At 40.3% G+C, this 25907-nt stretch overlaps 1 protein-coding gene across 3 annotated transcripts in view; it reads left to right on the forward strand.

Moving 5' to 3' along the window:
• ST6GALNAC3 (ST6 N-acetylgalactosaminide alpha-2,6-sialyltransferase 3) overlaps positions 1 to 23395 on the forward strand; it is a 356057-nt gene extending 332662 nt beyond the window's left edge. For all 3 annotated transcript variants that reach the window (XM_020794696.3, XM_020794698.3, XM_078392996.1), the window contains 2 exons: positions 18707 to 18814; positions 20543 to 23395. In XM_020794696.3, coding sequence (XP_020650355.2) covers positions 18707 to 18814; positions 20543 to 20729 — 295 coding nt within the window. In that variant the 3' untranslated portion in view covers positions 20730 to 23395. The remainder of the gene's footprint in view (positions 1 to 18706; positions 18815 to 20542) is intronic.
• Positions 23396 to 25907: the final 2512 nt, after the last annotated feature.

Below are 25907 nucleotides of genomic sequence, written 5' to 3' on the forward strand. Positions count from 1 at the left end.
GTGTGCGTGTTTTTTTGATTCTACATGAGACATTGGCACAGCTTGCTTACCGTATCATGACAGGAAGGAAAACTGTTCTCTCTCTCTGTGTGTGTGTGTGTGTGTGTGTGTGTGTGTGTGTGTGTGTGTGTGTTGGAATCAACAACCATACAGCTTCAGAGACAAAGACCTAGGAGCGCCCCTCTCCATTATCTAAATGGCCATCCTATTGCATTTAAATTGCTTGTTAGCCTTCATTTTATCTGTGGCTCTAACAACAAATGATTGCAAATTGAAAATCCCTTTCATCCCACTGGAATTATTTTGCTTTGGCAGATTATCCTGCTATTATTTATTTATTGCTATTTAGGTATTTGGCAGTACAACTATTCTGACCCATTAAATCATCCTGTTTATTATCCCCCAGCTTGGTTCCACTGTCTCCTCTGTTGGAAAAGACAGTTATGAATCTCCTTATGGGAGCTACTGGAAGGTTGCCTATAATTTCCCAATTTAAGTTATCTCTCCTTTTCTGTTACAGTTTTTTACTACTTTTATTGGCAAAGGACACCAAGGACAGTTTTGCCAACCTACTAGGTCTCCACAGAGATAAGTGATCTCAACTTAATTCTTCTTATGGCTTCTACTGCCTGTAGCATCTCACATAATCCTTTTTGTTTGCATCACCTGCTAATTTCATCTAATGGCAAATATTCATGCAGTGTCACTCAGTGTAAATGGGATGAGTTTGCCCATCAAAAGGCTTAGAATCCCAAAGTTAATTTCCCAAGAGAACACAGACATTTTGAAGCTACAAGAGACATGTCATAAGAGAGAACGTGATATTTCAGAGGAACTACAACAATGCTAATGGAGCTGAAAGTTCCTCCAAAGCTTGTGATTATTTTGATAGGTCTGTCTCTAAGGTTAGTGTTTTCTCTTAAAAGATGTAATCAAAGAACACAAAGGAAGATACATAATTTTATCAAAGACACCACTGAGGGCGGAGGAATTCTCCAAGATCTATCTGCAGTCCTAATTTGAACCAAATTGCCTTTCTGTGAGAGACCCATGTTGCCTTGAACAATTCAAATAAAATGATGTAATTATTGGTGGTGACTTTCATTGAGTTCTGTGATACTAAGCAGGCTTTTAAAATTCCAGTTACCTACTATTAAACCCCTGGCTGAAAAAAGAATAGAATCAAGGTGTTGCAATGGCCTGGTCAAAGTCCAGACCTCAACCCAATTCAAATGCTGTGGCAGGACCTTAATGAGTACTGTGCACAAAAAAATACCCACAAACCTCAATGAACTGAAGCAATATTGTAAAGAAGAGTGGGCCAAACTGAAGCAATATTGTAAAGAAGAGTGGGCCAAAATTACCGTATTTTTGCTCCATAAGACGCACATACTTTCTCCCCCACTATTGGGGGGGAAGTGATTTCCCCAAATGTGGGGAAATCAATTGCCTAAGTGGGGGACTGTGTTTGTGGTTTCCCCTGGTCTTTCTAGAATCACTCTTTGCCCTTTGGTTCTTGGCTGTTTTCACTGCCTGCTGCCATAGGCCTGTTGGCCTTGCTGGTTTTCCAGGTGGGCTCCAGGAAGCAGATCCTGGAAAGTCAGCAGTGCAGAATGGTGAGGTCCAAACAGCAAGCAGTCTCTGGTGCCAGTTCAGAGGTCTCCCAGCATGGCAGTGGGAGGCTTCTGGGTGGTGGTGGTGGAACCCTTTTTTACTGTATTTGCTCCATAAGACGCACATACTTTCTCCCCCACTATTGGGGGGGAAGTGAGTCTTATGGAGCCACCGTTCCAATACGGATTAATTCCGTAAGTCAAGGGTCCACTGTACATTATTGTACCGCAGCAGGCTTCTGCGCAAAAAAACAACAACTGATACTAGCACAGAATATATACAATTTCACTTCAGAGGTAAACACTGATTTCTCTTTTTTTTGCCTGTGTTAAGCAGGTATGCCCTGCTTATATATACCCATATGTCACTGCATCCAGTCATGCACACCCATGTTGATCGGTGGAATTATGTGTTGGATTAATCTTGTCTTTTGATTTCTTAATTCTGGAGGTATGGTTTGTCGCTCTTGATTACTGCCAAGCTGTCAGCTATCACTTATCCTTCAACTCACATTGACTATCTTCATTTTCACATGTTGTGGGAAAGCTGTCTTTAGCAGTTACAGTTATAGTTTGGAACTGTTTATTGTATGTTTTTGAACTTGAAATAAATTTACTTTTTTTAAAAAAATTACCTGATCCACCTGGCCTAGTTAATAAGAACCAGCAATAACCCTGTTTGCTGCATATTCAAGAAGAAAGTAATGATAAGAATTGCAAAGTGAACAGAAGAGCAATGGTTCATGAAAAGGGACATAAAACCACAGTAAAGACAGAGATCAATCTGAAGGACCATATTTTCCTATATGACCCTGCCTTGGTTTTAAGGAATTCAGGAGAGGTCCATATTTCTATTCCTCTAGCTTCACAAGCACATTTAATGAGGACAAAACTCAGTGCCTTCTTGGTGTCTGCCCCAGGCTATGAAACCTTTCCAAGGGAAACTAGGCTGGCCCACTCCCTGTTGTCTTTCTCCTAGCAGGTGCAGACATCTTCGTTTAGACGTGCCTTTCGGCACTGACCAGGGCTTTTTTATTATGGGCATTCTATTATGTTGTTTTTAAATGTTCCTTAAAAGTGACTAAAGTTTGTTTTAATATGTGATAACTAGACATGGGGACAAATAAAAAAACAAATTGCAAAAATAGCTGATTCATTAAATATTCATCCATTCATATTTGTCCATTCCAGAGACCCTGACAAATACGAAGGGAGTAATATTGCCCCATTTTAATTCATCCCCCATAGGCAGAGTGGGAAAGCTATAGGCAAAGAGGGAAGGCTAGCCTTCCCTCTCTGCTTATGGCTTTCCCACTCTGCCTGTGGGCTTGCTGATTCGCTGATCAGCTGGCCCATAGGCAGGCAGCCAACCCCACAGCCTGCCCCCTGCCCCCTTCCCCTCCCTACCTTAGTCACTGCCATCATCTAGTGCAGTGGTTCTTAACCTTTTTGAAAGAAACGCCCCCTTGAGCCATTGAGGAAGTTATCATCGCCCCCCCTCCCCGCGGTGATTATATCTTATTTATTTATTTATTTATTTATTTATTTATTTATTTATTTATTTATTTATTTATTTATTTATTTAAGACACTTAAATCCAATGACCCCTGAAAACAAAATTAAATTCCAAGAAAATGAAATGCCCCCCCAAAAAGTAACATGTAATGATTTAGTTGCAAGTGAATTTTAAGACGCAAAAAGAAATATAAAAAGGGCATGAAAACAAATGCAGGAACTAAAAATTTCAAGACAAAAAGTCTGAAACTAAATTCAAATTGGAGGAAAATATATATTCATGCACATTGTAAAAAGGCTGCAGCCATCTTCACAGGTTTGGCTTGCTCCAGCGCCCCCCTACCGCCCCCCTTCTGCTCCAGCGCCCCCATGCTGCCCCTTTTCATTCTACCGCCCCCCTGAAAAATGAAATCGCCCCCTGGGGGGCATTATCGCCCACGTTAAGAACCACTGATCTAGTGCCACCACCATCCATCGCAAAAGGCAAGCCGGATTCCCTCAAGGCAGGCTGTAGCGGATAGCCCAGACGTCACCTGTCCATCACGGCAGAGCCAATGGAGAGACCAAAAGGCGGGGCCAGAGGAGAGTTGTGGGGTCAGGGAAAAGAGAGGGAGAGTGCTGGAAAAAGGGTTAGAGAGCTGGAGGCTTGGGAATTGGACCAGAAGGGTCAGAGATAGATAGAGTTAAAAGAGTGATTTGAATGAACCAAACCTTGTTTAATATACAGTATGTGATTCGCTTCCTGTGATTTATACTCCAATTTCCAACTGATTATTAACCCCACCCTGTTCAATAAACTGATTGTGTTTGGCAGCATAAGTGGCCAGTACTTAATTGATGTTAAAGAAACAACATCTGATGGCAGCGTGAAGAGGAGGAAGGAGTGCGAGCCTTTGTGAGGAGGAAATAAAATGGGCCACAAGGGCGAGTGCCACACAGGCCATAGTGTCAAAGGCCATCACAGCGAGTGGTTGTTCATGGTTCGTGGTTTGTCAGCTTTGACGGACCATGAACCCCATCTCTGGTGATACCCTTTTAAATACTGCTTTAATATTATAATTCACAGTCTTTTTAAGCTGAACCTTTTTTCTGAGTTTTTATTGTCTACTGATTTGGATCCTATAAGGGGAAAAAGCAGGATATAACTGAAAATAAAATAAATATTCAAATATCCATTTCCCATACCAACCCTCTCTTATAACATGTGCTGAAAGTTGTCTTCATCCTGGTCATTTGTCTGTTTATGTAATTCAAGTACCTCACAAGGAGGCAAAATGATGAATACTGCCCCTGACGCCCTCCCATAAGAATATGAATTTGTTCCAGCAGCTAGCCTTGAGACACTTAACAGCTAACCAGGGTATTTATTGTGCGTTCGCATACAATAAATAGCTAAAATATGATTTTAGTAGCTATACAACTAATGTTCTAATTCTGAAGAGAAAAACAAGAGTGGAAGGGGTGAGAAGAGCTGCCTGATTAATTTTCTCAAAAGATCCTATATTAACCTGAGCTCAGCTTCGTTTACACAAGCTGATTATTGACTAGAATATGTTATTTCCAGAAGTTGTGCCTTTGTGCTTTTATTTCTTTGTTTATTTGTGTATCTGATTCTTTGCCTCACCATTTTGAACACAATTTTGTACACTAATAACAAATTGTTTGAAGAAAATATCCCCCACCCCTTACAGCACTTGTTGAAAGAAAATTAGGCTAGATATACAAAATAATCCAGTGCACCACTACTGAGATATGGACTGCAGTTGTGCAAAATGGTTTGCCAGAGATCTGTGAGAACTCTGGCTTACCACAGATGTGCAGCAGGAGATGTGACATAAACCATAGAGCTTTGTTGTATGGTTTGTTTAGCGTCTCTCACAGACTTTGGAGCAGCTGCTTACTCTGGTTTGTTTCTCAGACCAACAAACAAGGGAAGGAATCCAGAAAAAAATCTGAAAACAAACCTTGGAATTCTTGGTGTGGCTGGGTGAGAACATTGTTAATGTAATTTTTGTATGCGTGTCTAATAATATGCTTAAAGGCTAGGTAATACATTTTACTTTACATTTATATTTTTGCTTTTTATAACTTTGATATTTTCCCATGCTTTTTAAGTAAGGATAATGCTTTTTTACTTATACAGTCTTATTCTTAATAACTTTAATATTTTTAGAGATGTACTGTATTATCTGTTTTGTTTTTGTATTTACTTCTTTTAGATTGTAATTTCATTTATTTTTTCATGATGCCTATAAATTAAGTTTTGTATTTGAATGCCTGCAGATTCTTATAGTTGTAAGACTGTTTGGATGGAAATCGCACTTGAAAGTTTTTATAAGTTGCTAGGAAGGGTTTTTAAGTATTTGTTCCTAGTTTTTCAGATAGCTACAAGATTTTTGCATTTTACAACAACTTTGAGGTAATGTTGTGCCTATGGGACATAAAAGCAATGCAGATAAATAAAGCTTGTAAAATCAGACAAGCTGAAGTTGCCTGTAATTATTGCAAGAATGAAAAGATTCATACTTTGATACTCAGATGGGTTTTAATTTGATTATCAAAGATTATTTCATTTCATTCTAGAATTAACCCTCTGTTGGGATAAATGCCAGCTGTGATGAACTCAAGCTTTGAGCTTTTTTATCTGGAGGTGTATGAAATTTTGAAGCACTCCAGAGGGGTTGGTGTTTCAGGTTTTAGTTCTATATGGAAAACTAGATCCTAGACAGTGCGTGTGCACGCACACACACACTCACAACTGGCCAATGTTGGATTGGCCCATATTTAGTCACGTGACCAATATACCCTCTAGTTTTCAGTCCTGCTGGGCGGGGCTCCACCTCTCGTGCATGCAACTTCTCCACTGCATGTGAGTGCAACTCAACCCCCTATGCACATGTGGGGTTCTGTCACGACCGGGACCAAAGGGGCTGTGCAGAGGAGGAAGAAAGCTGTGCGGAGGGAGGCAGGGTCATGCACATGCGTGCAGGTGCACACCAGAGAGTACAGCTTGGGGAGAGTGTCTCGGCCCCATGGAGTCTCAATTGTGGGGTTCCACAGGGGTCGATTATCTCCCCAATGCCGTTTAATATCCATATGAGCCAGCTGGCTGGAGTCATCAGGGGGTGTGGGGCTCTACATCTCCTTTCCACCTAGTGCAGGAGATGCCATCCTGTCCCTTCAGCGTTGCCTGGGGGCTGTACTGCAATGGATGCGGGAAAATGGGCTGAGGCTGAACCCGGACAAGACAGAGGTTCTGAGGGTGGGTGCCCTGACTGTCGGTGGCTTGGGTGACTCTCTCATTTGGGGGGGGTCACCCTTGCTGCAAAGAGTGGGGTTCGCAGCCTGGGGATCCATCTGGAAACTCAGGTGGCGTCGATGGTCCGTTCCGTATTTTCCATCTTTGGCGGATAGTCCAGCTGTGACCCTATCTCAATACAGGGGTGCTCACTACCTTGGTCCATGCTCTTGTAATCTCCAGATTATACTACTGCAATGCACTCTACGTGGGGCTACCTTAGAGGTTGACACGGAAACTCCAAGTGGTGCAGGATGCGGTGGCCAGACTCCTTAGTGGAGTGAGAAAATTCCATCATATTTCTCCTATTCTGGCCGCGCTGCACTGGCTGCCCATTCGGTTCCGCGCTGACTTCAAAGTTTTCCTATTGTCCACCTTCCATCTTGTTGAACTTGTTTATTATGTAATAATCCTTTTTATATTTATCCGTGTATTTTATGTTGTAAGCCGCCTAGAGTGGTCGTAATTGGCCAGATAGGTGGGATATAAATAAAATTAAATAAACAAACAAACAAACAAACAAACAAACAAACAAACATACATACATACATACATACATACATACATACATACATACATACATACATACATACATACATACATACATACATCTTATAGGGAACCTTGCACAGAACACTTTTCACTTCTTACAAAATTAGTTTAAAATACAAGCCTTATATGAAGGCAATGAAATGTGCTGTTTTCATCTCACCTCCCCACAAAATCCTTAGAAAGGTGGTACCATGTTTCCCCGAAAATAAGACGGGGTGAGATGAAGAGGATTATTCTGCTGTTTCAACTCCTGTGGAAATTCCTTTTTCTACACAGCTCTTAGACAGGTGTAGAAACCCTAACCTTTTTTCCTTCTGGGTTTTTCTCTCTCCTTTACTAAATAGCCTCAGAAAAACAAAAAAGTGCTATATTGAACCCAGACAAAAATGATTCTACGTTAAGTGAATAGAAGATTTTTTTAATATGTAAAAAGCCAACTTTGAAATATTGAAGTATGTTTTGGAATGTGTACTGTCTACTTCGTTTCTGTAGATTCCTCATACCTTTAAAAGGGTTTGCAGAGAGGTACATTTCATTTCTCAGAGATACCAATAATGTATTTTCAGAAAATCTGTAATGTGCATATTTAACAGTATTGAGAGAGACACATGGGGAAATGGCAGGAAAAAACACTGAATCTTGAATTCTGCTTTGAGAAGACCATGGAATTACTTACTGCCTGTGACCTGGAGAAACTAAATTTAAGTGAAATCGTATTACCTGATACAGGCATTCTCTGTTCCAAGAATTAAATATCTTTCTGTTCGGGCTTTCTTGTTGAGGTGTTCACTTTCTAGTTCACATATAAACCGTATTTTAAAAGAAGAAGAAAGAATGGTATATCTTCAAACATTGAACCAAAAGGTGGAGGAAGAGTTTTCATAAACAGAGTTTACCAGGATTAGACCACAAGCCTATTTAGTCCTGTATTCTGCTCCCATATTTACCAAACAGAGGACTGTGGGAGGCTCAGAAGTAAGAAATGATCGTTCCTGCTTGTGTTTCCCAGACATGATATTGAGAGGCAAAGTATCTTTGATGCCAATGGTAATATAAAGCCATCATTACCAACAGCCATTGATAAATTTATATCCTCTCTGAATTTGCCTAATAGGACAGGCTTATTTAGTACATCGAGGGACGTGGTGGTGGGTTAAACCTCAGAAGCCTCTGTGCTACAGTGTAAGAAGACCAGCAGTCGTAAGATCGAATCCACGCAACAGTGTGAGTTCCCGCCGCTTGTCCCAGCTCCTGCCAACCTAGCAGATGCAAGTAGATAAATAGGTACCACCTTGGTGAGAAGGTAACAGTGTTCCATGTCTAGTCGCGCTGGCCACGTGACCACAGAAATTGTCTTCGGACAAACGCTGTCTCTATGGTTTGGAAACGGGGATGAGCACCATGCCCTAGAGTTGGACACGACTGGACTAAATGTCAAGGGGAACCTTTACCTATTTAGTACATCAAAATGGCATTATGTTGCACAATCTGAAGAGCTAGACCTACCATGCTGACAAAATTAAATGGAAAAGAAGTGGGGTGGAGTGAAGGCAAGGGCAAAACACTGTGGCACTTTAAAGACTTACCAGTTTGCTTCGGTTTATACTAAGACAAATGTGTTGAAGTGCCACCCTATTTTGTCTTCCCTTTCTCTCCCCTTTTAATTTTGCTAGCATGCCTTTAGACATGGGACCATTTTATATTCTCCAATGCACCTGAATTATCATTGAGGATCAGAAAATATCTTCCAGTTCACACAGTGCCTCTTTTTTTGCTCCAGTGGATAAATGTCATAGCTATGCGAATTAGTAGCCATCACTATATTCTGTGTCAATGGATTCCAGAGATTAACTATGCGTGTTGAGAAGGAGCACACCCTTTTGTTTCTCCAGTCTCTTCCATCATCTTGGCTGCATCGAATGACCCTCATATCTAGTATTATGTGAGAAGGGGAAAGACTTGCCCATAGCTTTTCTCCATGCCACATGCCATTTTATGCACATGAAATGAAATCATGACCTTTACTGCCCATATATCATAGCTTTTACTCATGAAGATCCTTGCATTCTGGCCAAGTTTCAGCTGGTGCACATGGAAGGGAACAGAACAGTTTTCAGACTGCATAGGAATAGTGTGCCACCTCAGAACATATCCCTATTGCCATGGCAACTCAACTGATGCTCCGTTTTCCCACCGTTCACCGCAGCCCAGCAATGAGACATTGCCATTCCTAAACAACAAGAGCAGTGTATGTAATTTGGCCCTCAATGATATGATTACATAGCTAGATTTGTTTGGCCCTATAATGTCATAATGTTCACTATGATGCTGACTTGTAAAATGATGGAACTCAGCAGCTATGAACAACCTTAACAACCAAAAGACGTTGGGAATGTACATGGTGGTAATATTTTTAAAGGAAACATTTCACACTGCAAAAAGCACTACTGTTATCTGTGAAACTTTGGCAGATTCTTAAATGTTTACACATGTTTTATTGTTACATGTCATTGACTCAGGACTGACCTATAGTGGTCTTAATGGGGTTTTCAAGATGTGATGTATTTAAAGAATGATTTTATCAGTTTTGTAGCTAGCTAGCTAGCTAGTTCAGTGAGTTAGGTGTCTGGCTGAAGAACCAGGTTCCCACTGTGCATCCCAGAAGAACCAGTCTGTGTGGCCATGGGGAAGATGCACAGTCTCAAGTTCCCCCCACACACCAAAGATGAGGATGGTAAGCCACTTCTGAGTACTCTCTATCTGGAAAACCCTGAGAAGTGTCATCATAAGTCAGAATTGACTTGATGGGACATGATTATTATGATTTACCATTTCCTGGTGAATTTCCATGGCAGAGCCAAGGAATTTAACCCAGTTCTCCTGAGTCCCATTACTCTATGCGCTACACCACACTGAGCTGTATGTGTTCTAGTTAAACACATGCCTACTGATTTCAGTGGCACAACTAAGGACACAGCTGTCTTCCTGTTTATTCAACAGTAATTTCTTACAGTATTTTCAGAAATATACAGTTTCTCTTTATTTCTATCTCAGAAAACCAGTGTAGTAAGAGATTTTGTACAGCAGAACTGGTAGAAAGAGTGCAGGAGAAATGATCAAATAATTAGTTTATTTCTTATTTAGAGTTTGTACAGACACATAAAAATCTAAAAGCAGATAACAAATGAGTGCAATTTTTAATAAACATCTGACAGTAGTACACGTATCACCCATATGGAGTTTATCAAATGGAATTGTACATGCTAAAGCCTCCCCAGACAGAAGGTCTGAAATAATTAGGCTGTTGCTTTAGGCAAATTTTTGCATGGTGATGCTTATAAACAAGCAACAGAGGTACTCCTTGTGTCAAAATTGAGATAATATAATGTCATGAAAAGATTGCCATCTAAATAATTGCACATTTGAAGCAGTACTACGAATATAACTGCAAAATTACAGCTGTTGATTCACTTGCTATATCGTTGCATTCTATTGCTGACTTTAGCATGCTCCTCTGAAGTAAATCAATTGAACAAAGCCATAGTTAATGTCTGCTTACTCCTAACAGAGCACAGCAGAGAAACAAAACTGAGATGAACCCCAGGGGGGCAAGTGAACAGGAGTTTCAGGGGAGAGGAGTACTAAGGGAAAGGTCTAGTGGAGGAAGAGACAAAAGAAAAAGGGAGACCAAGGAGAAAAGGCAGAGAGATGTGCGATTTAGATTAACACCAGGAAGTGACCTGGAATAACCCCAAGAAGTAGTCTATTCAGAAGCACTGTGTGCTCACCTTGAGAGAAAGAGACCTGATAACTACTGAGAGTAATAAGTAGCAGCTACGAGGACTAACTCCTAACAGCACAGAAGAAGAATAAAACTGAGATGAACCCCAGGGGGTGACTGAGCAACAGCGGTCGCTATGCAAGCACCTTGACAACAATGCAATAATAAGCAAAAGCCAAAATGGATTTGTCAAGAACAAATCCTGCCAGACTGCTCTTATCTTGTTTTTATAACAGGTAACCTTTCTGGTAGACAGTGGGAATGCTGAAGATGTAATATATTTTGACTTCAGCAATGCCTTTGACGAAGTGCCCTATGATAGTCTAATTAGCAAGCTTGTTGTTGTTTAGTCATTTAGTTGTGTCCGACTCTTCGTGACCCCGTGGACCAGAGCACGCCAGGCCGTCCTATCTTCCACTGCCTCCCGGAGTTGGGCCAAATTCATGTTGGTAGCTTCAATGACACTGTCCAACCATCTCATCCTCTGTCCTCTTGCCTTCACACTTTCCCAACATCAGGGTCTTTTCCAGGGAGTCTTCTCTTCTCATGAGTTGGCCAAAGTATTGGAGCCTCAGCTTCAGGATCTGTCCTTCCAGTGAGCACTCAAGCTTGATTTCCTTTAGAATGGATAGGTTTGTTCTCCTTGCAGTCCAGGGGACTCTCAAGAGTCTTCTCCAGCGCCACACTTATTTAGCAAGCTAAATAAGTGTGGTCTGGATAGAATAATTGTCTGGTGGATACACAGTTGGTTACAGAATCCTACTCGGAGACTGCTTATTAATGGCTCTTTCTCAAGTGGGATGCTACAAGGTTCAGTCCTGGGCTTGGTGCTCTTCAACATTTTTATTAATGACTTAGATGAAGGGTCCATAGAATACTTATCAGATTTGCAGAAGACACGAAATTGGATTAAATAACTTATACCTTGGAAGACAGAAACAAAAATTTTAAAAAATCTTTATAGGCTCAAACACATAATGAAATTTAAGAGGGATAAGTGCAAAGTTCTGTACCTAGGAAAAAGAAACCAAATGCACAATTACAAGATGTGGATACTTGACTCAGTAATATTGCATATGAGAAGGATCTTGGAATTATTGTAGATCAGAAGCTGAATATGAGCCAATACAGCAATGTGGTTGCAAAAAAGACAAATGCTATTTTAGGGTCTGTTAACAGAACTATAGTGTCCAAATAATCCTGTGTAGTACTAGTTTCCCACTATTTGGCACTGGTTAGGCCTCATCTTGAGTACTGGGTTCATTTTGGATACTGCACTTTAAGAAGGATGCTGACAAACTGGAATAAGTTCAGAGGAGAGCAGCAGGGATAATCAGGGGAATACAAACCAAATCCTATGAGAAAAGACTGGAAAGGCTGGGCATGTTTAATCTTGAGAAAAGAAGACTGAGGGAAGATATGATAGGATTCTTCAAATTTTTGAAAGGTAGTCATACAAAGGAAGAGTAGAATCTGTTCTCAATCATCCCAGAGTGCAAGATATGTAATAGGCTCAAGTTACAGGGAGTCAGATTTTGGTTGAATATCAAGAAAAACTTCCTGTTAGAGCAGTACAACAATGCAATCAATTACTTCAGAGGGCGGTAAGTGGTCCAAGGCTGGAGGCATCCAAGAGAAAATTGGGCACCCGTCAAATATATCTTGATTTAGATTCCTGCACTGAGCAGGGGTTTGGACTTGACAGCCTTATAAGCCCCTTCCAACTCCATTATTCTATGATTCTGTGATAGTTCTATTTTTGATTGTCCATAGGATTTGATTTTGAGAAGACACCTTTTGTATATTTTTAATGAAAAGATTCAGAGTCAGCTGAAATCACATGTCTGTCTTTTTACGAGGTTCCAGATCTCAGGAGAATTTTTAAAATGGGCTTTTGAAAAGCTCTGTGCCATTTTCTTTTGTTGCGTTGAAATACTGCCTTCAATAAATACAGAATTTCATTTATTTCAGAACACGCTATCTCTGTTCTCAAACTCTTAGCTATTGTTACTGGAAACATACTTGTGTGCATTATGACAGCTTTGCCTATGGATTTTCAGTAAGTTAATCTTGGCAAATCCATATTTTCTTCATAGTTGCAGTTCCCTTGTGCTTTAACTGTAGTATTTTCTTCCCCTGTTTCCACTGGAGGAAAAATATGCTTTGGTCAAGCTGCAACTTGCTGGCAAAGTTTATTAATTAATTAATTTATTTATTTATTTAATTTATATCCCGCCTATCTAGTCGCGGTGGACTACTCTAGGCGGCCAACAACAAAGATAAAATACAATAAGATAAAACAACAAATTACAAAACAATTAAAGTAAAGAAAGAATAAAGGAGAAAAGAAAATCAAATTGCTGCCAGAACTCATATTTGAGTATTCCAAGGGGGTGGGGGAATGACACAAAGTACCCTGTGCTGCCTATGGTCAGAACCCTATTGTGTTATGAGATGTGTGAGAGCTACAAATGGAGGGAGGCATTGTGCAGGCCCTCTGTCATGGTTGATAGCACAATCAGACAAACAACCAGCAATCATAAAAAACCACTGGCACAATTGCTTTAATAGATGCAGGATTTCACAATAACAAATTGCCTCAACGTATTTATTGTATCATGGTTATCTATAATTTCTGATATATACATGTATTCCCAAAAGACAAAAATAACTTGTTTGGCTTAAAGGAGGGGAGCCATAAAAGGAGGGGAGCCGTAAAAGGAGGGGAGCAGGTCATTGATCAATCCTCCCCTCCTTACTCAAAACACAAGAATACTGATGCACCCTTCCTATACATGAAGTACCACCCAAATACACTCTAACGTATAAACCGTCTAGCTACCCCCTCCCTGAGCTATGTAGCTGAAACTGAACATAGACTTTAATGGTGCTGACATCTACAAACTGCAGCTTTGCACTCCATTCCTATTCACAGATACCTAAGCTCTGTATCTGTTCTGAACTGATTTATAGTGACCCTAATAGGGTTTTCAAGGTGAGATATTTAAGTAATGGTTTTACCAGTTCCACTCCCTCAGTGAGCTTCCATGGTTGAGCTAGGATCTGAAGCCTGTTCTGCAGAGTCCTAGTCCATCATTTTGTCCACTATACCACACTGGGGATCAAGCTTTGTTGGTCCAACCGATCCACATTTGGGGGTGGAAATCTCAGTGTCTTTAATGGGCTTAGGCCTAGGTAAGCTGAAGTTTTTCTCCACGGGGAATCAAAAAGTGGAGGCTACTTGTTTTGTTTATCCATAACGTCTTGGCCTTTTGGCTAAGATCAAGTGTAGTAAAGTTAAAGTGCAAGAAGTGTACACTAGTGTGCCCATGTTTTGAGTGAAGATTTTCAACTAGTTACTACAGTATCAACATAGTGGGAACTACTATGGCAAGGCGACTTGCATTATTAGCTCCATCTGTTACCTGGGTTCTAACTGCTGATAGGTAAGACCTCGACCACACTTCCACTAGTTGTTTCTCTCTTTCAACCAAACATGGACTGGATAGTCCTTTAACTGGAGGATTCCTTCAAATGGGGATGTATGGTCATCTAAAGTGCTTCAGTTAGAGGACTAGCTTTTTTCAACATGGTCACCATAGTGAAGCTGATGTTTTGCCTCAGTTAACTTTCCTCCTTTCTACCACATGTGCTCTGGAGCTGATGCACTGTTACAATTCACAGAGGATTTAGATTGACTACTGTGGCTTTTAGTTTGTTGTTGGAAGGAACTCTTGTGGTCAAGGCTTATTTTTTTTCGTAGCATTTCCCCCAGTGTTGGGAATTATGCCTTCTTACTGTGATATTTTCTGTTATAATTTGTGCTTTAATTCAGGAAGAGACTTGGTTTTGGGGAGTGAATAGGTTTGGCCATGCTCCATTAGCCTCTTGAGATGGGATTAGGAAGCTCATCAAGAGGTCCAAACAGTTTTGGGTGATAGTGTCAATTCTGTCATATGCATAGGAACAACTCGAAAACAGCACTCCATTCGTGTTTTCAGACAGAAGCAACCCAAGAGTCTGTTCATTCTTCCTTCCAAAGCTTGTTGAGCAAATCATCCGCCCATGCTGCCTGCAACAGGTTGAATGAACAGACCTAACTTGCAGTTATTGCCATCAAAGGCCAAAACAGGTAAGGACACACTTCAGTCTTTGTGCACCATGCTGGAAATGATTGTAAGAAGTTGGGCACTATTTTCCACTGTATTATACTTTACATGTAATTAATAGAGTGGATATCCATGGAAAAGCACATTCATTCCACAGGTACTAGGGGTTCTTTGCCACAAGATAAAAAAATCTATGCATAGTAATTACATGATTCTTACATGTACCTTCTCATGTGCACTGAATGCACTTCAACAATATGGACATTGTCCATTTTGTTCTATGATAGAATGACAATTAGGCTGTATGGAATTTTTATGCAGAAATGTCTCATATAAAATTAACTCAAAGTAACTACTGCTGCTGCTATGATGACGATGACGATGATGACAACTTTGAATAGAGGCATAGCTACTGCTTTTCTATTCTGTAATATATTTTTAGTGGATTTGGTCAATAATAACTTTGCAGGCTTACAACCTTTTAGGGAAGTTTAAAATTGTTTTCACACTTTCCTCACTGCCTTCATTAGTTTTCCATAAATATGTTTACAGTAACGTATTGAATTTGAAGGTGTTACAAATAATCCCTTGTTGAATTGTTGTATTATTTTGTTAACTGTGTCCTTCAGGAGAAAGGAAAAGCAGAAAGCCAGTTTTTGCTTTGAACAACAGAATCTGTATTCTGTTATGCCTTCCATCTTACAGGGAAGGTATCTGAGAACTTACTTGTCTGTTCCTATTTATCTTGCCGTGGAGTATATTGATGAGAAGAGTAAGGTCCAATGGTGTTAAAATAAGACATGAAATATTGATTAATGCTTTTTAAAAATTCCTTTTTGCTCCTGAGTGTAGCAGTTGCTAGATCGTATTGTCAAATAAGGTACTTTCCAATAAGCCTGTATTATCAGAAGAATCCCCCTTCTTCAAAACCCTCAGGTAAAGTGGCTATTATCATCCTAAACTGTTAGCTTTAAATGCCCAGGGTAGCATGTTTTCTGTGGCTAAAAAAGGAAACTGGATAACGGGAATGTAGCTAAACACACTTGTTCCTGATAATAATGGCCTTGTCTTTTCTCCCCAGATTGCACTGGAAACTGTGAGGGCAGTTAGTAGGAAATATTCCATGCAGCCGAAGGGAATGGTTTTTTTTTTTCCTGAGTAGCCAGAGAAACTCAGAGAATGAATAAAGAGAAGGATTAAGAGAACGCTACAAAGCTGGCAGTTGCAAGCACTGAGAAAAAGTTCAGGCTCAGTGTGACTTTATTAACAGTTCTCACATCAAAGTGAAGGACATTTGCAGTGTAAAAGATTTTCAGGGAAACAAGTCCCGTTGTGCTCAGTAGGACTTACTTCTTGGTGGGGTTGTAGCTGGTAATGATCCTAATGGTAAAAAGAATACAGTAATAGCTGTCGTGTGAAATGGGAAGGAGGAAATAAACAATCAGGCCTTGATCTCTTGGATGAAGCAGTTTTATTTAGCAAGAGGAGGAGGAGTGGTAATAAAGGCTGCAACTTTATTTATTTAAGAGATATTTATTTATTTTATTTTTATTTATTTTATTTATATCCCGCCTATCTAGTCGATAGACCACTCTAGGCGGCTTACAACATGGAATACCACAATAAAAACAACAGAATTACGTAAAAGAAAACTTTCAACAATTGGGTTAAAACATTAGGAAAGAAAAGAGAAGGGGATCAGGAATTAACTAGGAGGGAAGGCCTGCTGAAACATCAGTGTTTTTAATTGCTTTCTGAAAATACCGAGCGAGGGGGCCGCGCGAATATCAGGGGGAAGGTTGTTCCAGAGGCGAGGAGCCACCGCCGAGAAGGCCCAATTTCTTGTCTTTTCCTTCCGGGCCTCCCTGGGCGTTAGGCTCCTCAGCCTCACCTCCTGGCTTGCGCGAGTGACACGGGTAGATCTTGGTGGTAGAAGCAACAATACACAAGTTATTGGGGCCAATATGATGGGCATCTCTTGCTATTGCATCGAATTTGTGTGTTGTAGTTTTGTATTTTTAGGTCATTATCCCCTGATAGGTTGTTGAAAATGTTGAAGATGTAAGGAACCCCATCCTGTTAAAATGGGCGGCAAGACTGGAAGAGGCCTGACGTCTAGATGCGTCAGGTTCAAACAACTGAGAAATTGTAATTTGGGCCCAACCCAGGGGGAGGGGAAAAATAGTGGGAAAGATTGAAAACATGCTCACCAACAGCATATGTCTTGCAAATCATACACCAATCTATGGTGACCACAGTTGAAATTCTGTGTACAGCTTTGGTCCCTGCCCCAGGAAAAGGATATCGTAAAGCTAGGAAAAGGTAAAGCAAAACTATCAGGGGAGTGTAGCAACTCCCTTGTATGGAAAGATTTGTTTGGAGCTCTTTAGCTTGGAAAAAAGATGAGCAAAGGGGGACATAATGGACATCTATAAAATTATGCATGTGGAGATCTTCCATAGGGAAAGTTAGTGGTTCCTAACACAAAAACCCATTGTCATCCATCCAAGGCAGTTTAGGACTGATGAATGGAAGCTTTTTTTAAATACAGTGGGGTCTCGACTTACGAACTTAATCCGTATTGGAAGGCAGTTCTCAGGTCGAAAAGTTCTTAAGTCGAATCTGCATTTCCCATAGGAATGCATTGAAAACCATTTAATCCGTATCTGCTCTTTTCGTCCATAGAAACTAATGGGAAGCTGCTATTCCGCCTTCTGCCACTAGAGGGGGATATTTTTTCTTTTTTCCTTTTAACCTAAGATGACTTAGCTTTTAAAAAAGGGGGGAAAAGAGTTCGTAACTTGAATCTAAGTTCGTAAGTCGAGTCCATATATTCCTATGAGAGCGGTTCGTAAGTCGAAACGTTCGTATGTCGAGCCATTCGTAAGTCGAGACCCCACTGTAACAGGGTGTAGGTAAACTGTGGGAATTGCCACTGCGTAATCAAAGATTGCTATCAATTTCAATTGCTTGAAATGAGAATGAGCAAACGTCTCAGATTATGACGTTACACTGATGGCTTCTAGGGAAGTGCACAGCAAACACTTCATGTCTCTTTCATTTTGGGTTCTTTTGGATGCTTCTTTTGGTTATGTCACGTACGTGTGCTCAGGTTGCTCCTGCTGCTTTCATCCTGTTTTCTAATGAGGAGAAGTTCTCCTCTGCAGCTCCTACCCAGACCACTCCAGTGCTCCCCTGGGATGTAGGGCCAAAGGATACAGTACATCTCCAACCCACCACTAAACAAGGAAATCCCTAAGTGTGGCTTGTGTGGAACTCTCACAGTAGGGGCTTATCTCACTTGTCATAAGTTGTGTGTGTGTGTGTGTTTTTAAAGTTTTGTGATTCATCTCTAGGCTGTAGCAATGTGTTGTTGTTTTTTCCTTTGTACATTTGGAGGTGCAAATGACTTCCTCAGTTGTAGTTCCTGAATTTCAACATGATTTCAGCTGCAATGACAGGCTATCTCTAAAGTATAGTTTGGTCCTTAGAGGAAGGGCCTCGAAAGAGAGCTGCCATGGCAGTGAAGGGACAGGGAAATCATTGTGGTCCAGCCATTTGGGGGGGGGGGGCAATTTGGTCAAAAAGGATAGGATAAAGTTTCAACGAGCAAAAAAAGGAACAAATTCTCTGCCTTACCATATAGCATTTGTTTTTCAGGCTAATTCAGAGGGCCCAAGTTTGACAGAGTGAGATGACAACTATAGATAACACAAAACAATTACACATTTTTGTCAGTTTGTCAAGCTGCAGCATGCCTTTCATGCCATGTAACAGATGATGTGTCTTTGAGAACGTGTTAGCAATTTTTCAGTACACTCTCTTGTCTCGTTTACAGGGTCCAGTCAGGATCGTATCTCAGCACTGGTTGGTTTACCTTAATTCTGGCTATGGATGCTTGCTACCAGATTCATGTCTATGGGATGATAAATGACACCTACTGCAAGTAAGATCACAGGAAATTATTTCCATGCATCTACAATTCTGGTGCCTTGTCAACATTTTGCAATTCATTCCAATAGCATAAACTGGAAAAAATGGATTAAAGATGCATTCTCCCTCACACATATGCACAAATACCAGGAACAGTGTGTGTCAATGTGGCACTTTATTGTCAGTGTATTTAGTCCCCAGATGGCACACAGTATCGATTAAATAAAAGCATTTGCTAAAGTTGAATGTCAAATGCCATGCAGAACTTTTAAAGCGAATGACTTCCTGCCAAATCAAAATGAAATGGGGAGAACAGGAGATGTTCCTGATTCCCTTGTAGCTGCTGTTTACTGTAAGAGTGTACAATGGAAGAAATACAAATCTATTTTCTCCTTGAACCCAGAAAACCAATGGCAGTGGTAAGAACTGGTTTGTCATGATTCCGCTCAGGGGCTCCGCTCATACAAGCAGGCAGACATGCATAGAAGTATGACTCACTGGATGAGGAACCAGAGACATACACCAGATACATATTAAAATACACATTGCTATGTATACATCAACAAGCTTTCTTTTTTGCTTAGCTTTGCCTTGCTTTCAGCCGTTTCCCATCAGCATTCTGACATACATAGTCATCCATAATGAAATAAGTTGAAAGAGGGAAAGAGCTGAGGATAGTTTATTCAAAAGTAGCTGTCCTCAAGAAACAAGTAAAAAACTATTTAAATTGTTTCTTGACACAGTATAGCAGTTGTGTTTACTATTGATATTTTGCCATAAGAAAATATGGTGGCATATATTGTCCCTGGAAAGAGTTCTTGTTTCCAGGGTTGCAGTTAAGAGCAGAATTATAGTGCATTTGCAATGGGGTGAAGGGAAAATTGTGTTGTCTTATCCTTCTGATCCTTTTGAAGCCTCTCCGTAACTATGCCAGCTTTTAAGTATTATATTGGGGGGGGGGGGGCCTTGATGCATGTACCTGTCTGAAGTCCAGGTTTGCAAACATGTCTTTGTTGCATTTATACACACTTTGGTACATGCACAAGCATGCTAGGTATGATGATATTAATGTCCAAATCTTTTAAAGTCTCTTTAGGTAGTTGATACACATAATTTTTTAAAGCAGCCCTCCGATTGTGCACACATGCTTCATTGCTAAGGCACTTGGACAGTTCTCCTAGCGTTTCACTAAGCAGGTGCCACTTTCCATGTTTCATGAGGAGATTGTTCCTTTTATTAGATTTGAGTCCATCAGTCTATCCACTCCATAACACTGGTTCTTTTAATATAAACTATGCAGATAGGCATGTCTGCATAGACATAGGAATGCCAACCAGGGGTGCAGAGCAGAGAATCTTTGCTTATTTCATTCTTGCAGAAGAGAAAGGAAAATTGCAAACATTTCCTGCCCCCAAGTGAAATTCTGAAAGTTTCTGCACATTTTTCTCATTTGAGGAATTTTTTGCAGAAAATTTGCAAAAGTTTATGCTGCACAGTACTTTTGTATTTCACGCAAAAATGTGTTTCACACAAGAGCCATTTTGTGCAAAATTCAAGAGGGTTTTTTGCATTCAGTACAAGTTTTTGACAATGCTTCTGTTGATGGGAAAAGGCAGTGGATGGCATTTTTTAAAAATCACTCTTTTTTGTCCCAAATAAGGAAAATTGTGAATATTTGTTATGACTTTAGTATCAAAACTGTATTCATGAATTTATATCTTTTTTTCCCTCTTTGCTATAGGTCTGAAGGATTTAGGAAAGTTCCTTATCACTACTATGAGCCTGGAAGAGATGAATGTGATGAATACTACCTGCATGAAAATGCACCCTATGGAGGCCACAGGTTTATCACAGAGAAGAAAGTATTTGCAGAGTGGGCTAAGAACCATGCAATAATATTTACACACCCTAACTGGACATTGTCTTGATGCTGGTTCTCAGACTCTAGTACTAGTAGCATAATGTTCCATGCAAGACATATCTTGGTGTACAATCTTATTTGTAATTGACTTGACCTTCTCAACTAGGTAGTGGCATAAATTCCACTGTGTTATAAGGGCAAAAACCTAACACTCCATGGAAGACATACAATATGTTTATTCTGTCCCTTAGGAATGAGATAGTATAATGCATTTTACTTTTTAACTGGGTATTCTGAAGAAATTCAACATGGCGCCAGTTTGGTTTTAAGGTGAAAATGTTCTTAAGGAGGGAGATACACAGTCACACAGTCTCAATAACCTGGATGTTCTACAAATACTTGAATTTATGTTGTAGTTTCTCATTCTTAAGGCAACATCTTTTTGTCTTAGGCACAATGAGACAAATTATTATTAGCTACATAGCTATGTAGTAAAGGTTGTTTTTTTGTTGATTTTGTTCGCTTTTTAAAGTACATGGCTACTAATTCACTGTTATGTGGGAAAATTAGTGATGGGCTTGGAAAGATTCCTGAACTTCACTTGATTCTACTTAGGAGGATTTTGCATGTCTGATGCCCCAGGGTAATAATTATGCTGTGAATTTCAACCTGCTTTCATAACAATGAATGTTCCAGGTTTTCTGGGCATTTCCTCCAAATCTCCTATTGCAGATTAACAGCTACATTCTGCTCCTTCTGTACCCAGTTTTACTCTGATCTCAGAGCAAAAGTTTTGTAATAGCTGTGTTAGATTCTAAAGAAGGACTGTGGGCCTGAGTAAGGAAAGAGAGGCTCAGGATTCTGTACTTCTTAAAATGGTTTTGGAAAGTGAATCTTTTGTGGTCTTAATTACTGTGGCTCAACTTCCTGCCTCAAATCCTCTGTACTTAAAAATGAGGATAATACTTACCTCATGAGGACATTGTAAAAACAAATGATTACATCTACAGTGCTTTTTCAGTAAGGGATACTTTATTTGTATTACGGATATATACCCATAGGATCTTGACACACATTGCTCTGTGTTTGTTTCCTGAGTATATACCTTTATTCTTGCTGCGATGATTCAGTACACACTGACTTCTTTTGAAGATTCTTATCACAAAGCTATCCCTTCTACAGGAAAAGCTCTGGAATATTTCACACTTGTCCATTTCCAATTGAGGTAGAGTACTGCTCAATTTGTCCATTGGCACAGAACACATGGATTACGTCAACAATGAATATAGCTTTACAGTAGAAACAAGGATCCAATATGCAGAGAAGAGAACTGAGATGACGGGATCAAGGTTTGGATGGTGAGAGTTCTGTCGTACAGAATCTTATTACAGAATTATTTCAGTATACCAGAAGAGGTAGAATGTTCTTTTAACAAAACAAACCTTAAGGTCTGTGTCAATCCCTAAAAGACAGTATATCTACATTACTGGATTTCAGAATTACAACACTGTAATAATACTGCTAAAACTTGAAGAGAGGTTTATTCATTTTTATATAGAACTCTCAAAGAGCCTGAACAGTCACCCGGCATGCCACACTGTCTTGCTAGATCATGAAAAGGCAACTGCAAAGTCATATTTTTACATGTAATTATTTGTATACGGACTGTCTTTCCTATTGTATATTTGTATATAGAGCTCTATATTTTATATGTCAATGGTGTAGACATTTTCATTCCCTCATCACCATTATGTGCTGGGGGTTTGTGCACACATCATGCTATTATGTGCTCTTTTCTTGCCTCTTTCTCTATAGTACACAAGAGGTAAACACTCATTCCTCCCCACCTGTAGGGTTTCAGTGACCTCTAGGAAATTACCTCGAGCCTCTGCTTTATTTGTGGGCTTGTAACTACCTCACAGGAAACAAGAGATGTTTTTCCTGGTTCAACAAACAAGAGTCATAACAGAATGTGTGCACAAACCTTGTACAGAAAACATCTCTTTCCTGTTGTGCATTTGAGTTCTCTGTTTTGTTGCTGTTGCTGCTGTTCCATTTTTCCTGTTCTTTGGCTATTTAGTGATTAGCATAAAAATCAGCCCCAAATCTACCAGTGCTCATGTAGCAGCCATAGAGCAAGCAGTTTGGCTTTTACAGAGCTTGTGCAAGAAGATCTCCAGGATCTCCTTATGCAAGTGTAAGTCAGCTATTTGTGACAGGAGCCACTGCTTGAATAAAGGTAATGCCTCCACAAGTGGAAGGTCCTGCATTACTGTGCATAAAATTCGAGTGCAACACAATTTGTATGACCTGGTATTAGTATCCACAAGTTTTGTGAATGAATTGCTCTAACACTGACATCTACTTAATTAGATGCATTGCATTCTTAAGACAAAAACAGAAGATAATTTGTGATTAGATAAGGAAAATCCTTGACTAATTAAAGCTTCTAAGTGTCCCAGCAGGAGCTGCTCTCCCCTTTGGTAACAGGCAAATTAGTTTCCTTTGTTTGATGTTCGGTCTTCAGGACTTAAGCATGGGATGCTGTTGGAATCTAATTTCATGAACCTGAAAGACTGCCTCAGTCACTTTTCTCCAACATTAACACGTTTTCAGGTCTAACGCTGTCTAAAATGTCTGTTTAGGTGTAGCACCTAAAATAAGATCATGGTTTGAGCCCAATCTGCAGGTATCTAGCCACATGGGGTTTACAGAAGAATGACCTTGAATAAACCCTATATCTTATATTCAGAGTGCAATTCGTTGTGCACCAGGGCTTATGTGCTCTGTTTTGTTTCTTCAAATATAACAGATGAAGTAAGTAGATATACACATCCACTAATCATGTGCCACACATTGTTTGCAGTGAGAGTGTGGATAAGAAAGGTTAAAGGTGCAACACTATACATATGTACCTAGGATCAAGTCTTATTGAATTCAGTATAAGTTTTTTTTAGTAGATATATCAGTGCCCTGCTTTGCCCTGTTAAGGGATTAACCTGGAAATCAAATAATTCGGCCAAAAAGTGTGGGAGGGGAGTAGAATAATAAAAAAGATGAAATGGGAAATTGCCTTTTTCTTCTCTATCAATGAGACAGTCCAAAGTAATTAGGTAGCACTTTGGAACACTTTTAGAGCTTAAATGAGAGAGCAACTTGGAAGTACAAGTTAGGGATCCTGTTGCTTAGTGTAGTAAGTCACACTGGAATAGGGCCACTGAATCAGTGGGAATTTTGTGAGCCATGCCCTCCATAAGTTCAAATGATTCAAATAGAGCTCCCTAGTTGTAAATTACTACACTAAGCAATGGGATTTCAGCCATTGCCATAGAAGTAAGCTTGGTTCTATTGAACTTGGCAGTGTCAAATCCAATCTGACTTCTAGGGACCATATAAGATTTTCTAAGGCAAGCATGCATGAAGACATCAGCATACAGGCTAGGTCGATAGACCATCTCACATCTCCATAAGAACTGTTGAGTATTTCCCCTGTTGACTGGGGTGAGACTATGGCATTAAAAGATTATGCATAGAAAATAGAAAACCCAGGAGATTTAAGAATCCCAGAAACAGGAAAACATCTGCAAGAGCCTCGTGGCGCAGTGGTTAAAATGCTGTACTGCAGCTTAAACTGTGCTCACGACCTGGGGTTCAAATCCCAGGTAGCCGGCTCAAGGTTGACTCAGCCTTCCATCCTTCCGAGGTCGGTAAAATGAGTACCCAGCTTGGTGGGGGGGCAATGTGTAGCCTGTATAATTAAAATTGTAAACCGCCCGGAGAGTGCTTGTAGCGCTATGGGGTGGTATATAAGTCCAATAAATAAATAAATAAATAAATAAATAAATAAATAAATAAATAAAAAGACAAAATGGGGAGGGAAGTGGTTATAAAGAGTAAGCTTAGAGGAGTAAGTTCTGGCTGGATAGCTCAGTGGTTTAGATATCTGGCTTCGGAGGCAAAGGTTGGGAATTCAATTCTCCACTGTGCTTCCTAGCGGAATAGCTAGGCTGTGTAGACATAGACAAGCTGCACAGTCTTAAGGAATGGTAAACCACTTCTGAGTATTCACTAGATGGAAACCCCTGGGAAAAGAGCCATAAGAGGTTTCCCAGCATGGTGTAGTGGATAGAGTGACAGACTAGGACTTTGGAGAACAGGGTTTGAATCCCCACTTGGCTATGAAAATTCACTGTTTAATTTAAATCATGCCTTAAATGTCTCACTTACCTTGAAAGCACTGCTGTATTAGGGTTGCGATGAGTTGGTTCTGACTTGACAGCACAGAGCACATATAGAGGAGGAAGGAGGCAGGCAAGAAAAGGAGAAAGTAGAAACAGTCAGGCTGGAGGGAGGGAAAGAGGAAAACACCCGAGAAAAGAGAGTGAAAGAAGAACCTAATGAGGAGGGGTTGAAAGATGTGATCAAGGAAGAGCGTAAAGACTTCTGTCGGGCACACATGGAAAGACCAAGAGTGAAAGAATCACTGAGGAAGTGGGAATGAGTACAAAAAGAGGATCCATGGACTGGGGAACTGGTCACTTTGAGGATCCCCAAAGCAGAAGCTGAATGCCTCTACAGTGCTTTGGTTCCCCAAAAACTTTCCTTTTGGTGGGAAAGAGAGGAGGGGGGAATGGTGACAAATACAAGAAAGGCTGAGGCTGAGGGTGTCCAGTAAGACTGATCCAACTTGACCCATGCCAAACTCCTTTGTTGGTTAGAGTAGGGAAAGGAAAGAGAGGAAAGTTATCCTGCCTGTCCTCATTGTCATTATATAAGCCCCCTCCCCTTCTGCAAACATCCTTGATGCACTGGTGCAAGGGAAAAGCACACACCAGTGAACTGGTTGGGGAAATCAGGTGAAAGTTATCAGGAGCAGGGCTTTGTCAATACCTGAGAAGGACTCAGAAAGAGTTATGAGTTGTTTGCAGAGACCCCAGGTGTTAACCTACATTTAATTTCAATAAACCTTGTTGTGTATGATATGGATACAATTTGTATTATGGAACAGAATATGGATGAAAGACTTCCAGTAGGGCCCCAGCAGTGAGGTGGAGGCCATGGTGGGATATTTAAGAAGTAGTTTTACTGGTGCCACTGCTCCCCTGCCCCTGTAAATTTCAGTAGCCAAGTGGAGATTCAAACACAGGTCTCCTGAGTCTTGCTCCATTACTGCATCCACTGCACCTCACTGGACAACTGAACTTATCTCTAGGCAACTGTATAGCCTAAAATGTGCAACCATAAT

Source organism: Pogona vitticeps, chromosome 4 (assembly GCF_051106095.1).
Source record: "Pogona vitticeps strain Pit_001003342236 chromosome 4, PviZW2.1, whole genome shotgun sequence".
NCBI classification, from domain to species: domain Eukaryota; kingdom Metazoa; phylum Chordata; class Lepidosauria; order Squamata; family Agamidae; genus Pogona; species Pogona vitticeps.